Source organism: Micropterus salmoides, unplaced genomic scaffold, assembly GCF_014851395.1.
Source record: "Micropterus salmoides isolate LMB-PRFRI ecotype aquatic unplaced genomic scaffold, ASM1485139v1 Ms_hic_scaffold_8, whole genome shotgun sequence".
NCBI lineage: Eukaryota > Metazoa > Chordata > Actinopteri > Centrarchiformes > Centrarchidae > Micropterus > Micropterus salmoides.
The window spans coordinates 18,650,038-18,665,511 of NW_024044570.1; the positions used below are offsets into that span (position 1 = coordinate 18,650,038).

At 40.7% G+C, this 15,474-nt stretch overlaps 1 protein-coding gene across 4 annotated transcripts in view; it reads left to right on the forward strand.

The window, feature by feature from the left end:
• The window catches only part of LOC119894176 (FERM domain-containing protein 5), a 63,108-nt gene that overhangs the window by 39,310 nt on the left and 8,324 nt on the right, over nt 1-15,474 (forward strand). For 3 of the 4 annotated variants that reach the window (XM_038706752.1, XM_038706755.1, XM_038706754.1), the window contains exons 2-13: nt 4,017-4,121; nt 5,938-5,980; nt 7,105-7,183; nt 8,997-9,094; nt 9,838-9,961; nt 11,747-11,834; nt 12,013-12,101; nt 12,720-12,783; nt 12,899-12,990; nt 13,960-14,034; nt 15,076-15,144; nt 15,346-15,452. In XM_038706752.1, coding sequence (XP_038562680.1) covers nt 4,017-4,121; nt 5,938-5,980; nt 7,105-7,183; nt 8,997-9,094; nt 9,838-9,961; nt 11,747-11,834; nt 12,013-12,101; nt 12,720-12,783; nt 12,899-12,990; nt 13,960-14,034; nt 15,076-15,144; nt 15,346-15,452 — 1,033 coding nt within the window. The remainder of the gene's footprint in view (nt 1-4,016; nt 4,122-5,937; nt 5,981-7,104; nt 7,184-8,996; nt 9,095-9,837; nt 9,962-11,746; nt 11,835-12,012; nt 12,102-12,719; nt 12,784-12,898; nt 12,991-13,959; nt 14,035-15,075; nt 15,145-15,345; nt 15,453-15,474) is intronic. The other variant, XM_038706753.1, reaches the window with a different exon arrangement.

A 15,474-nucleotide genomic window follows, 5' to 3' on the forward strand; every position in this document is an offset into this window, starting at 1 on the left:
TGTAAGTGGCTGTGAGTTGGCCTTTGTGTGCTCCCAGTCCCAGCTGATATGGCAAGGTCATGACTTGAACTCCATGCAGCTCGGTCAGGAGTCTGAATCGCTCCGACACATTAACCAGTGCGACCACTCAACCTCCTGGGAGTAAAGAAAGAAATCACCTCAGGTTTTCTAGGTACCTTTAGCCTTACACTGCTCACACACACACTCCATCAATAGCATCACATTCCCACTCTTCACTATAAAGTGATACAATATTTTATTAATGGTCTGTGCTCCTGCGTTGACATGGAGACCATTTCAATGATTAATCTGAAAGGAACGTGTCCATTGTACACCAGAGGAAAGAGAACCACTGTGTTTTCAGCAAGAGGCATGCCAGAAGGATCTTTCTAATTATTTTGTGTGTTTCTCAGATGCCCATCAGCCTGCGAGGGATGCAAACACATTTGGTTGTTGGTAACATACCATGATGCACAGTGTGTGACTGAATTAATTCTTGGATGGAGATTAATTGGTCACAGAGTATTTCAAGCATATATATTGAAATCGTTGAGTATTAAATCTATTAACAAATTGTTTCCCAACGTAGAGATTAGGACCCCCGATAATGGGTCACAAGATGAATCAAAAGGATCTAATGTGGTTGGAAATAAATTAAAACATCTTTCTGATTTGGAGTAGGCAACCAGGCTCAATCAGCCCTTTATAGACTGTGTTGATAAAGATTGCATTATTGATGAATTCTGGATTTTCAGAACAAGACTGATCTTTTCATGTACTGTACATAACATTTGTTTTTTGAATACAACCTTCTTTTTTTTTTTTTTTTTTACCTCTATTGCCTCAGCATCAGGCAACATCTCTTGAATGATTTCTCAACAGAAATCATTCAGTAATGCTGTTTGAAGTTTTATTATTTCAAAATTTTTCTGTATAACAGGGACATTTGGCAGTGACAGGTGATCTCCCTAGTGAACAAATCCACCCCCATTGCAGGCTTGTTGTTACTTTTGCGCAATCACAGTTGATCCTATTCTTCTCTCACAGTTTATTTATTCACTTTTGTTATTCGTGGGGAGGTTATACAAGGTTCGAGGTTGTGCCTATTTATTCAACAAATGCAACACAGTGGGATTGAATGATGTAAATAGGGTCACACTTGGTAACCTGGTTGTTTGAACACTCCTTTAAACCAGCTATACCTTTTGGAAATCTTTTGAGACTCCTGTAGAGCTATATTGAGATGCCAATCTAGGCGAAGAAAAGGTTCATTAGTGTTAATTAGAAATTTCAGGACATCCTTTCTCTCCTGCAATCACCTCAATCTTGTAATTAGAGAGAATAGCGGGGGAATAATGCAGCTGTGCTCGGCTTGGGGCAGAGACGGAGGTAGGGGACACAGGGGAGCAAGAAAGGGGGGCAGAGGGAGGGAGTGCTGTTGAATACTAACAAACTTTCCCTTTGCTTGCAACAAAAGAACAGATGTCTGTCCTGACTCAGTGTGTCTGGTTTGTGGTTGCCTTTTTTGCTCCCTATATATTTACACTCTAATAACATCACAATTTTTTAGCTTTCACTGTGTCATTTTTGTATTTAAGTGCATACATTCTGAAGATCTTTACTTTAATTTAGATTACGTAGGCTTAGCAGATTATTTTATACATGGCCAAGAAAGAAGGATAAATGTGGAATGTGATCCTAGCGTCTTCATTTTATCGATGCCCCGTAAATTAGCAGACGCGTCAGATTGGTTAGTCTCGAAGTGACAGTGGCAAGCATCCATGAAGCCCTTCAGTCTCTCTACACAAAGGTCAGTTACCTCCAGTAGCAGAGCTCCTATCGCTATTTGGTTACGGAGAGTCATGGCAGTTAAGGGACATGCCCAGCATCGACAGGCCTTTGTCCTAATGAAGTGCCTGTTATGTGCAGCCTGAATAATGACTTGGAGGAGAGTGCTGCTAGTGACACTTTGCCATCACAGGGTAAACGAGCAGGGGGAGAGTGGAAGGAGAGGAGTGAGACGGCCTACTTGCTCTAAAACCCTGACCTTAGCTGACCTCCTCATTAGTCAATATGAGCTGTTCAGCAGCCTGCAGCTAACATGTGATTTAGACATGGACATGAATAGGGCTGTGTATCGTTTTAAAATCTGTTTTCAGTGTGAATGTAACACAAACAGCTAGCCTGGCATTCCTCTTGGTTTTATGATTTTCATGGGGCGTTATCAGTGGGTGCAGCAAAACGCCTCTGGACACAATTGGATAGACCTACAACCAATCACAGCAACAAAACGTTGGGGTGTAGGGTAGTTAGTAAATTAAACTTTGGAAGTTCAGCAACACTTTTTTATCAATAAAAGCTTTAAGTGCAGTTGTTCTTCTTTTAGAGAAAATGTACGGTTCAGTTTGTTTAATAATGACATGCTTGTTCAACAGAAGCAGTTGCACATCAGCGGCAGCCATCTTGGTTGTTTATGAAAATCCCATAACGACTTGCATAACATAAGTCCAATAATCACTCTGTTTAAGCTCTGTTTTGGTCTCCACCATTTGACTCTTTCTGCCAAAAGCACAATTTCTTCACCAGCAACCTACAGTGGGTTCATATGAGCTTTTTTTGTTGTTGCTGTGGCTGCTGCCTGGAGTAGATGGATATAAGGTTGATGAGAGAGATGTGAGTAAACAAAAATAGTGAAGTTGCGGGCCTGTGCAAGAAAATCTAAACAATGGGCTTGAAGACGCTAAAATGCTTCATAGAGCTGAAGGGAACTGCAGAGGCAAACGACACCTTCCACATTACACATCGTCATTTGTCCCGTTGTTCAAATAAAAATGTAGATTAGTACAGCTTTAACAGACACATGAACACACATATAACTACATATAACTACAACAGAACAGAAACAGCACTGTAGGTTTAATATTTGCTGTGTCCCTGGTATTAATCACATGATTACACCCGTCTTCCTACCTCATCCCATGCATCTTTAATGGCACAGAAGTCAAGCTGCTGAAATGTCAGACAGCAGTTTTACTTATTTAATTAAAACTATTTTGAGGTATGTGACCTCCCAAAAGACATGTTACTTTATGAGATCCCCTATTGTCAACTGACTGAAAATTTCAGTTTTGCCTATTGAGTTTTTTTCCAAATATAATGGTACAGTTTGAGTTTTTATGTTTTCTCATCAGTTTAAATTGACAGACTTAACAGACTTGATCCTAACTCTTCACAGTGACTGACACTGATTTGCACTGTGTGGCTGATTAGTCGAAGTTCTGTCACTTATTACTCTAGCTGGCTAATGGCTTAATGTACTTAATTTGCAAATTATATCTACATCCGTCATAGGTGTATACAACTCTTCCACAGGGAATGCAATTGATTATGTTAAAGAACAGAACTTAATTTGCATCTGTCCTGCCATCTTTTGAGAAGAGTCTCTAAACAGTGAATGCTACAGGACCTTTCAAACAGTAATATGTGCTACTGTTGGATCTCTTCAACAAAATCTGTTCCAGTCTGATCCAAATGTTCTAGTTTGAGCCAGGATGTTCATCAGCGTCATACAGATACATTGTTGTGAATGGAGGAGGACGCCCAGGCTCCTATCTGTGCTGCAGTGTACGCAGTGTTTCTGTAAGGGAAGCTTCCTCATGAGGTTCAGAATGCAATATAAATAAATGCAGTATTAGCTAAACCCCAATGAGATCTCAGCATATTTAATCCACCCTCTCTTTGAGCTCCTCTTTTAGCTGTGGACAGGGTTTATTCCAGACTCTTGGGATGGCTCTGGCTGAGTATTAATATTGATGAATCTGAGATATCTCTGGCAGGGTTTTAAGAAATCTGAAGCACATTCTGCTTGCAGGAATTATTTCTCATGTTTGAACTCAGGACAGTGCCTTTTCTTTGTTGAATCTTTTCCTGGCTACATGTTCAAATATGTTTGTGATTTGTTGTCTTGGGGATGGTTGCTGAATTTGTGTTGTTTTTTTGGTTCTCTTCTATTACAGCGGGATGCAAAGGGACAGTATCTGTTTGACCTCATTTGCCATCACCTCAACTTGCTGGAGAAAGACTATTTTGGCATCAGATATGTAGATCCAGACAAGCAGCGGGTAAGTGTGTGTGTGTGTTTGTGTGTGTGTGTAAGGGGTCAAGTTTAGGGCTGCAACTAATTATTATTTTAATTATCATTTAATTTTCTCGATTAATCAGTTAGTTGTTAGGTCCATAAAACTGTGATTATCTAAATAGTATACAACTATTCCATTAAGCAACTATTCACTAACGAAGACCACCCCTGCGAAGATGTAGATTTGAAAAGATTTATTGCTTATGATAGAGCTCGAGATGGGATCGTATGGAGAGTACGGATCGAGTGCCCGGATGGTGGGCTGAGGGATGGGGGAGAGGGTCGGGGGATGATGGTGAATGGATGAGTGGATGGGTTGAGGGGAAGACGGGTGAGGGACGAGGGAGAAGAGTCCGATCCGTGGGCATGAAGAGCAGACCGGTGTCTGCATGTGAAGTTACGGGAACTGGCGGAGTTGAGACTCTGGGTGGGGGAGCCGTTTCTTCGTCAGCGGACGAGTAAAAAAAAACCCGGTTCCTGTAAGCAGACAAGGGGAGAGAAGGGAGCAGGGAGAGAAAAAGCAAAAGAAGGGGGTTTGGGTGGGAGGGATGAGAAAGCTGAGTCAAGGGGAGGTGTGCTTAAATACTTGGTGTGTGGAAATTAGGTGAGTTCAAGGCGTGGTCTTGGTTCCCGAATCTAGTTTATGAAACTTAATATTGTTGCAGCTCTGCTCAAGTTTGTGATTAGTTTGAAGTAACCAGTCTTGTCATTAGGTATCATTTGTGCTGGTTTAAAGGAATAGCAACACTGGAAGAAAACCACAAATTGCTGCTTTTACATTTATGTTTTTTGTCTGGATTAAACAAAAAAGCTACAGCAGGCTAATTAATGAGCCTTATAGGTTCTCTGTAGGCGTACATTTGAACTTTCCGTCAGACCAGCTGTTTCTACCTGCTTCCAGTCTTGATGCTAAGCCAAGCTAAAAGCTTCATATTTAACGCACAGGAATGAGAAGGGCGTTAATCTTCTCATCTAACAAAGTTTGAAACCTTGTTATATCGACTGCTTCCAATGTTTTACAAGTATAAGTTGTTGAATGTGAGCTCAGAATGACTGCATTGCTTTGTGTCCATATAAAAAAATATACATTAATAACATATATTTTAAAAAATGGATCAGATTTGATTTACTTGGAAGAGTGAGAGTAAGACTGTGGTCCAGAGTGAAAAGCTGTGTTCTTCAGTTTCTCTTATTCACGCCTCTTTCAGACTGACGGTTGTTCCATCAGGCTCTTCTGCTGGGAGGCATGTAGCGAGCACTGCTTGATTCATAAAGTATTCACATGTTCACAGATCATGTTGTAGTCCTGCAGACAACAGCCAAGTCCTGCTGATGCCGCATTTCCCATGCTGTCACTCAGGACTATTTTAGTGGCTGTTGCCGTGGGTGGGTTGGGTTGGCGAGAAGGCAACCTGGGAAAAAGATGGAGAGAGAATATGCTCCCAGAGAGAATGAAGGGTCTGAATCTGGCTGTGGACACACAGAGCCTGTGTAATTGTCACCACCGGTAGGAACTAACTGATGTGTAATCAGCCCTCTAAAAGACCTCTGCTGTCATGCTTTCAAAAGAAAAGCCCACAAACTCTTTATATTCAATGCAGCTTTGGCATTGTGCATATTGTTCGATCAATGCTGTTGTAGCACCATATGTGGCATGAACAGGTTTCTCCTGAACTGTCAGTAGTAACAGCTGAACGTCATGGCAACTGATATGAAAGTGTCGGCTGAAAGATTTGTTGTGTGGGTTACTCAGAGACATTGATTTCATTGCATTTATCTTGTTTATCTTTCTAATGCAGCACTGGCTGGAGTTCACCAAATCAATTGCAAAGCAAATGAAATGTAAGTACTTTGAGTTTATGTTAATTTTGGAAGCTGGGCGATTAAATCCTTCGTCTTATACATGATGTCGGCACTGATGTTCATGAATGACTTCATATATCTGAGGAGTTGATTTAGCAACAGAAAATGAAACAGCGCGAACACTGATAATTGATTAACCATTTAAGTCATTGAAGTACTTTATTATTTATTTATTTATTTCCGTTTTATGCTTCTTTCTTTTTTGTTCACTACGTTAGGCAAATATCGTGCTTTTTTTACACACAAAACCTCATATGAGCTTGTTATTGAATTGAACAGAATTAGCAAACAGAATATGAGGAAGTTAAGAATAGCTCCACCTTGATCAACTACAACATTAAATGCAGCTTACAAGTACCATTGCAGCAGTAAAAATAATCCAGTAATATACTATACAATATTAAAACATTCACGGGGACCATTTTCTTTATACTTTAATACTTTTGACACACTTTGTGTGTAACATGTTTAATGCATGACTATTACTTGTAATGGAGTATTTTAAAACTGTAAGTAAATTATTAAGTAAATTATCTAAATAAGTGCAACTTTTGTCATAACTTTAAATTCAATGCTTTTTAAATATTTAACCAGAAAAAAAGATGCAGGTGGAGGGCGAGTGTCATTATTTGTGACATTTTACAGAGTAAGTGAGAAAAAATAAATAAATTATTATTAATTAATTATTAATTATTACTATTTTGAACAATCACTGTTATATTTATTTTTAGGAATTAAGTTTTTTTAGCTTTCTTATGTTGCTGGCCAGATGTTAAAAAGGCAGCTTAGAAATAGATAATCTTATAAAATTAATATATACACAATAAATAATGCCACCGTATAGCATGTGGTAGATAGGTACAACCCAGAGTAAGTTAGTAAGTAAAGGGAAAGAATAGCAGAAGACTGATCAAGACAATCAACTGGTTGCTGTACCAATAAGCTTTTAGATATTAGAGTACCCTTTGTTGGTGCCAGACATTTCATCTTTTAATTTATGAGTCAGTTTGGCTGTCTCCCTCAATCCCCTATTGATTGTTTGATCTCCTTCAATGAAAAGATTCCAGTCCATTTCTTAATTGTTTTGTGTTTGTTTCTTCCAGCTCAGCCTCCATTTACCATGTGTCTGAGAGTCAAGTTCTACCCTCCTGAGCCTGCTGTTCTCAAGGAGGAAATCACTCGGTATGACTTGCTGGTGTTGCTTTCAACTTCATGAGTTGATAAGGGTCTTTTTTTCTCCTTTTCTACAGCTTACATCTCGTATCACTTTTAACAGTAAGGGACAGAGACTAAATGTTTATGGAGGCACTTCTAGTAGTTGTGCTTCAACATTTTTAGACAGAGCAAACATGTCTCCTTCTAAAACATAATTAAAATGCCTGAGTACTTTATTGTCTAAAACATTATGATAAATATTACACAGAACACAGTTTGCAAGAGGAGCAGAGAGAAATGTAAAAGCCTTCCCTAGTAGCTTAGTCTCCAGATTTCTGTGTATAAATGCAGATGTCTTTTTTCCATGGTAATTCCTAATAAATGGGGTCCATAATGTTTTTTTTTCAAACTAATTTGCAGAAATGTGAAAGTGGCAAATGAAAACTAAGAGCGAACAGCAGGTATATGTCTGCATGTACCCAATATATTCATCACTGACCAGAGGGAGAGGACGCCGCTCTCTCTCTGAGGTGTAATGAGATGAAATGTGCACCACATGTAGAGTGTGCATAATGAACAGAGCGGATAGAGGAGATAGGAGGGCAAAGGGTGCTGATTGAGAGTGGAGGGAATGAAAGGCTAGAGAGGTGGGGGTAAGGTGGGGAGAGAGTGATACATGATGATGAGAGTGGAGAGGGCAGACCACAGAGGGAGGGAGAGGGTAAATAATCAATCACATACATTCAGTAGGGGCTCACTCTTGTCATATTGTGCAGGGGTTTTTAGGGGAAAGCGAAATGCCATATTAAAAAGCTAAAGACATCTTTTCTATAAAACATAGTGATGTCTTTGTTATTATAAACCACAGCAGGCATTTTGACTTGACAAAGTAGGAAAAGCACAGGTGTTACTAATAAAATTAATAGTGTTCTATTCGAGTGTCCCAATAGGCCATGACAGTGTGACAGAGTGTACAAGTAATGTCAAATAAAGAGGAAACAAAGAGAATTAATAAGAAAAGGGCTCTCCAGGTGCACGTTATTTCGCTCAACTGACATTTAGTTACTACTTTACTAAGTACTGTAAAACTGAAAAAGGGGAAATAACTTGTGAAGTAAGTTTTTATGTATAGTACATATATTTTGTAATACAGTTAAAACAATGGGAAATGTCAACAATTTTTTATGCATTTCTCAGCAAAGGAAGCACAATTTGCATTTGTGAAAATGGCCTAGATAGAGGGAAGCATATCTCTCTGGCTGATTGGGGAAAAACAATGGGATGCATGTCTTATTTCCTGTTCAAGACTGGGGAGGAGGGTGTAAAAGAAGAATTTTAATAGTCTCACTGACTGTGTTGTTCTTACCTCTAGTAATAATAAAAATAATGATGATAATAATAATAGTCATCAGCATCATCATCACGATATTTGCTTCAGGTGTTGTCTCGGAGTAAATTCATGCTTTAGGAGCTAAATTGGTTGGGTGACTCTGAAACTAGGCTGGAGGCTTCAAGAGAAGCACATTGTCTGTGGCATTTTTTGCCCTCAGGGCCTCCTATCCTTTTGTTCCCTCCAAAACAAAACCATCATTTCAGCTAAATCATAAAGAAATATTCAAACCACCCTTAGGGAACATGAACTCAACAGCCTCGGAGGTTCATCAGGTCTATTGTTTTGCTGCTCCTGCTCTGTCTTGTCGTATTATTTTATTCCATCTGTGTTTTCACTGAGCAGTGTAACTGGATGAGTGGTTTGGTGGGTATTTATGAAAACCATCAGTATTCTTATAAGCAGGCCTGTCAGAGCGTCTGACATGATGTTTGTCCTTTGCTTTATAAGATATCTCGTCTTCCTGCAAATCAAGAGAGACCTCTACCACGGTCGGCTCCTGTGTAAAACCTCGGATGCGGCCATGCTGGCTGCCCATATCCTTCAAGGTAATGGTGACAGTTGGAAATGACTTGCACCACTCTCTGCTTCGCACTGTGTTCACGACCTCTGTTTTACCATGCCCTGTAGTTCACCAATCTGATAAATTCTGCCAGCCAAACAAAAAGACTTTGATGTTGAAATAAGCCAAATTAGGGGAGAATGTACATTGTATTGTTCCTTAAACAATATGCCTGCAGTGCGAATTTAATCACGCATAAGATTGTCCATCTTTAGTAGGCATTTCATGCTCATCGGATGTGAATTTCCATACTGAAAACGGCTCTAAAACATGAAAGGTTATTCAGTACTTAAGTGACTTTCACATTCTGTAATAAACAAGAAATAACACTCAATTATAAAGACTTTGAAGTGGTTATTTGGCATCTTATCATCCTTTCACCACATGCACCAACACAGACATACACACAAACCTGCATAAGGTATGTTGGCACAGCTAACATCACAGAAAGTGCAGTGTTTGAGGAGACACAGGTCCTCTGGAGGAGGGGCTGATGAATTAAAGATGGGCTGCCTGGTCAGCTCCTCTGTGCAGACAGAAATCAGCATCAGGGTCATCCGAGGGAGTGCAGTGTGCCATGAAGGAACACAAATAATCCTGGGCATGTTCATCCTGTCTCCACTGAGACAAGTACCGCTGTGCTGAAAACTGCAGACAGCATTTTAACTTGTATTTGCTCTGAATGTTTGTGAATATGTTTAACATTTCACTTTTTGTCTGCTCCTCCAGCTGAGATTGGTGATTACGACCCTGGGAAGCACCCTGAAGGTTACAGCTCCAAATTCCAGTTCTTCCCTAAACATTCGGAGAAGCTGGAGCGCCGGATCGCAGACATACACAAGACAGAGCTGATGTAGAACCAAAATATATGTACCACCACTATCAGTCTCTCTTGTTTTCACATAACTGCAGATCCTACACTCATACACGCTGAGCAAACACCAGGCTTCCTCTGACATTTATGTAATTGACTGCAGTAATGGGCACCATTTGTCTGGATTGGGTTGGCCAGACAGATTATTGTCGCTTATTTGAGCAGATAGTGGAGAAAAAAAGCACTCTCTTCTCCACTATCCACTCCAGTCAGATTGTCTTGAGCTCATAGCCTGCCCTTTATTATTATTAACAGTTATTAGTGATGGGTCCTAGCCCCAGCTTCAACTGGCAGAGCCACAGATCACAAATAGAAGAGTGCACTCTTCGCCAGGCCTGGTATCACCAAATGGTGTATGAATAACAAGCCAATGTGTTATTTTGTGTGTTATCACAATGCCTTTTTGTGTTTTTCACTATTTAGTTTATACTAACTTACATTGCGCAGAGAAAGCGTGTCATTTTACGTGAGAATTTTGTGGAGCTATTTGTGTCCCATGTGGAACCAAAAGTCAACATTGACTTACAGTATTTTTAACTTAATAAACTTATGTACCATATTTAACTAAAAGGTAACTAGGCTAGGGTAGGCAATTTATTTCAGAAGAAGTATTTATTAAATTTGTTGAAGTTCTCTTTACATCCCTTTACAGTTTAAGTGCCACCTGCCCAATCCGCATGCACAGATTTTAACACCTTTTACGACACTGCCCAACCCTAACCCTAACCTGACGCGCATGCTCAGAATGAATCAGGCAGGCGGCATGGATCGGGCAACCCCAATCACTGCGCCTGAAAATGTGTTTTGGTGGACTGGCTTTGGAGGGAGGGCTGAAAATCTAGCTGTCTCTTGCTAGTTCCTCCAACGTTGCCTTCCCTAATTTTAACTAATGTAACTAATGAACTTACCTACCAACCGGTATAAAACAGACCAATGAAATAGGTTTTTCAAAAATCGTGAATCACCGCAACCACGAGAGGTCCTTGAACATACAGTCATGAATGTGCACAAAAAATATTAGGTTGATGGGCTCTGTTGTATGCGTGATTAGCTGAGGACAGATGCACACACACACACACACACGACCTAACGCATGATGCCTGGCCGAGATAATAATGACCAGTGGGAGTGATCAGATGGAGCAGGTCCATGCACACACACAGACAGAGGCATAAAAGCATGCTGAGAAGTGTTTGTTTCACACGCTGACCCATCCAGCAACCACAACTGATTCTTATTTGCACTAAACCAAGTACATTTTTTAATGTGGAGGAGCCTCTGTGGATGAAAGGCTGTTCGTTTAATGATGTACAGTGAGACACAATAGAGGTAGAATGGCATCAACAAAATGATTGATGCCATAGGAGTGGAACGACAAACAGCATGAGACTCTGCTGCCCACTAGTGGTTTCTTATTTCTTCACCTCTGTGTAAACACAGTGCTTCATTATGAATACATTGATTTGAAGGCCTGAATGTAAGTAACTGAGTTGAAACTGAGATAAATAATAAGTGATTTTTGAATAAATCATCCCACATTTTCATTGCCCCTACTGATGTTTTGTTAATTGTTAGTTGTTTGGTCTTGTTTGGGAATAACCTGTGTCTGCTTCTTTCAGTCTCTCTAAATTGATCACATCATCGGGAATTCATTTGTTTGTGCCTCACTCAGAAGTGTTTGGCCTTTCAAAACGTTTGTGTTGCATTTTGTTGTGCTTATGGTGGACTGACACAGATGTTCGGTGTGTTGTTGCTCCCCCTCAGTGGACAGACACCTGAAACATCAGAGCGAAATTTCCTGCAGAAAGCCCAGATGCTGGAGACATATGGTGTTGATCCGCATCCATGCAAGGTTTTTCAAGCACTGCTGTACTATTTTTAGATAGTAAACATTTTTAAAAAACTGTTCTGTCCTTGAACATTGAGACATTCTCATGGGATACATACAGTACATGCTAAAACATATGTCTGATTTATGTTTTTATTTGTGTTTAAATGTGTAGTTAAGTTATATTTGGAAATTCTTTCAGGATGTGTCTGGGAACCCAGCTTTCCTCGCCTTCACACCATTTGGTTTTGTGGTGCTCCAGGGAAACAAGAGAGTTCATTTTCTCAAATGGTGAGCCAAATGTGCAGCATTCTCCTATATGAGCCAAAGACAGCACATGACATAAGAGAGGCAGAAAGACATGTTCTAGATGCAGGGCGTTCTACATGAAGCAGTATGTGCACTGCAGCTGGCTGTACAGTCACAGTCAACAAAGCTCATCCATCTGCCTCTACCTGTGACAATACCTGGTGGCTAGCATGTGCACAGATGGCTAATTACACCAGCAATGGACCAGGACTATAGCTTGATACCAATATAATACAATAGTAACATGCTTTATTGACAAACTGGAAATGTATACAGTATGGTGCATTTCTTTTTGACATTTGTTTTTTTGTCTGCTTACTTTCTGAGAGGTTTCCTGTTACAATATTTAATACAGACTGATTATGTTTGCAGTATTCATACTGGCTTTATTTGTTTGCATTCAGCAGGGCTCAGGTTTCCCACACTCTCCATTCGCTGTCTGCAGGGAATATAATCAGTTATTTGTTTTGTCAGCCGAACATGGAGCTCCGTGGCTGTTTATGTGATCTCAAAGTGGCTGTCATGAATATTTAAAGAAGCTGTGGCTTTCTGTATCCGCTTGCAGCATGTGTAACTGTTGCTGCGCTCTCTCCTGGACAGGAATGAGGTGACCAAACTGAAGTTCGAAGGCAAGACGTTCCACGTGTATGCAAATCAGAAGGAGGTGAGCGCATGAATTGTTGGATTGTTGAATTGTTCTAATGACACTGCCTGTGGAGGGCGGATTCTGTATCAGTTTGTTATATTTTCCTGCACGTTCTCTCATTTTCAACGTGCAGGACGAAAAGATCATCTTGACATACTTTGCGCCCACGCCGGAGGCATGCAAACACCTTTGGAAGTGTGGTGTGGAGAACCAAGCTTTCTATAAGTGAGTCCGCAAATTTCTTCTTTCCTTTCTAATGTTTTATCTTCCCCCGCACTATCATGATCTGCATCCTTGAGCTCTGCTGGGCAGGTTACCGTCACGGTACCTTGGTGTCCTTAAAAGCCCTTCTCTCCAGGTTGTTTCTCAGCGGGAAAATGAGGTGCGAGTTGCCTCTGACCTTTGGTGAATGAGTGTGCGCTGACACGAGACTGCAAGCACTTCAGCCCTCCTTCTGAGATATAGCTCCCCTGTCGCAGCCATGAATAATAGTGCAGGTCCTCTCTGCTCTCTCCACTGAGAAAAGGTGATTAAAAAAAAAACAAAACTGTGAGCTCAGAGGCCAGGGAGTTGTGTAAAATGAGTTGGGCTAATGGCTCAGGTGATGAAGGGTGTGTAAGGGGGGTGAGGGGGTTAGCAGATGGAGAGAGAGAAAGAGCGGACACGGGAAGGGCAGAGCTTAGCACACACATTGATGGAGTTAATATGATGTGACCTTTAGATGACTCTCTGAAGTGGCAGACTGATAATATTTTATCAGCCTGCCACTTATTAAGATCTTACTATAATGGATTCTGGGGAACTAAAAGGCAAGATGACATGTGATTAAGATTATGTGTCTTCCGGAGAATTTCACTTGAAAGCAAAATGAAACATTAAACATTAATGTCTCACTTACTATAACAATATAAACATATTGAATACTGTATGGAGCCACGTCAAGGATGCAGTCGCTACAGTGCAAGGAGAGGACATGCATCATTTAATTGCAGGGTATTTGATCCTATTTGCTGCTCTTGTTCTGGGATTCAGGAAGCAAAGATTACATATATTCACGCTTCAACAGTGTGATCATATTAGGAGCATATTCTTATGAGTGTGGAATTACATACTAATGGTTTCCCTTGCTGTTTGCCTTGTTTATTTAAGCGTTAGGCTTCATTTTCTCTCTTTTTTTCCTTCCTCTTCCATCAGGCTTGAGAAGTCAAGTCAGGTTCGAACAGTGTCCAGCAGCAACCTGTTCTTCAAGGGCAGCCGTTTCCGTTACAGGTAAAGTACACGACAAGACAGTATGACTGATGACAGGGAGGGGAGGACACTGCAGAAACCCCCCCAGCTGGAAGTGGAGAGAGGTGTTCCCAGAAGACGTGGCCTCCTGGCCTTGTGTGCTGTAACGTCAGCCTTCTGTTGCCCGGAGGACAGGACTGATACCTCACCAGATAGAGGACACGGAGGGGAAAATGAGGGGGGCTGATCACATAAGGCATTATCACCTTGTATGAGCTGTTGTAAGACCAAGATATTGTCCTTTATTAGCGGATCAGTTCACCCAAATTATATAAGAAAAAAACCTCACTTAACTTTAGTGGCATCTATCCTATGCATGGTTTTTGTTTTATTTGCTGAAACGTTAAGATATCAATAGCTGAGATTTTTGCCTCTAGAGGTTAATGAAATTTAGTTAGAAGTGCTCTGCACTGAAAAATGACATTAACATTTTTAACTGCGACTTTTGTTGGAACTACTTTATGCTAAGGAAATAGCCCTTATGTGGGTGGTGGGAGAACATAGATATGTCAAAACCACAGCAGTTAAAACTGAAACTCTTTAAAATATTTTTTAATTTGGATGATCTGCTCCTTTAAGAACATATTTGATAATTGGAAGGTCAAGATTAAATGGATGGAAAGAAATGTTGCATTTAAAATATCTGATAATATTCATATATGGAGAGACATACTGCATATATGGCATATGAACTGAAATCACAAGCCCAGTCAGTTAAATGTCGAGTTTATCGTTGAAGGGCAAACATGATCATTGTTTAGATATTTTTTTGCCTGCAGGTCTGTGTGTGCATTTGTCTGACTGGAGGTAATTCAGCTGCACAAAGCTGAATTCACTGGGTTAATTCAGTCATGACGCTCATGTACTGTACTCATCCACTGCAGTGATGGCTTTCATGGCATTGGGTGAAACCAGGGTGCCCGGTTGTGTGTGTGTGTGTGTGTGTGTGTGTGTGTGTGTGTGTGTGTGTGTGTGTGTGTATGTGAAACTCATCCTGAGCATCGTCTCTGTGCTTTATAACAGTGGGCGAGTGGCAAAAGAGGTGATGGAGCAGAGTGCCAAAATCAAACGCGAACCTCCAGAAATACACAGGTAGAGTTGTAAACTCAGGAGAGGTCAGAATGTCCTCAATCAGATTTTTATTTAATTTTCCTCCATTTTCTTAGGCACCAAGCTACTGTAGATGTCTTTATATCAGCAGCACCTACTGGCTACAGTATGAGTAACCTCTGCTCGGAGCTGTCTCTCTGTGCAGTGATGTTTGTGCATTTGTATCTCTATTTGCCTCTGCAGGGCTGGCCTCGTGCCCAGCAGAAGTTGTCCATCTATCACCCACGGGCCTCGCCTCAGCAGTGTACCGCGCACGCGTCGGAGAGCTGTACACATATCCATCATGGAGGGTAGGTAAGGAGGGTGAGCTTC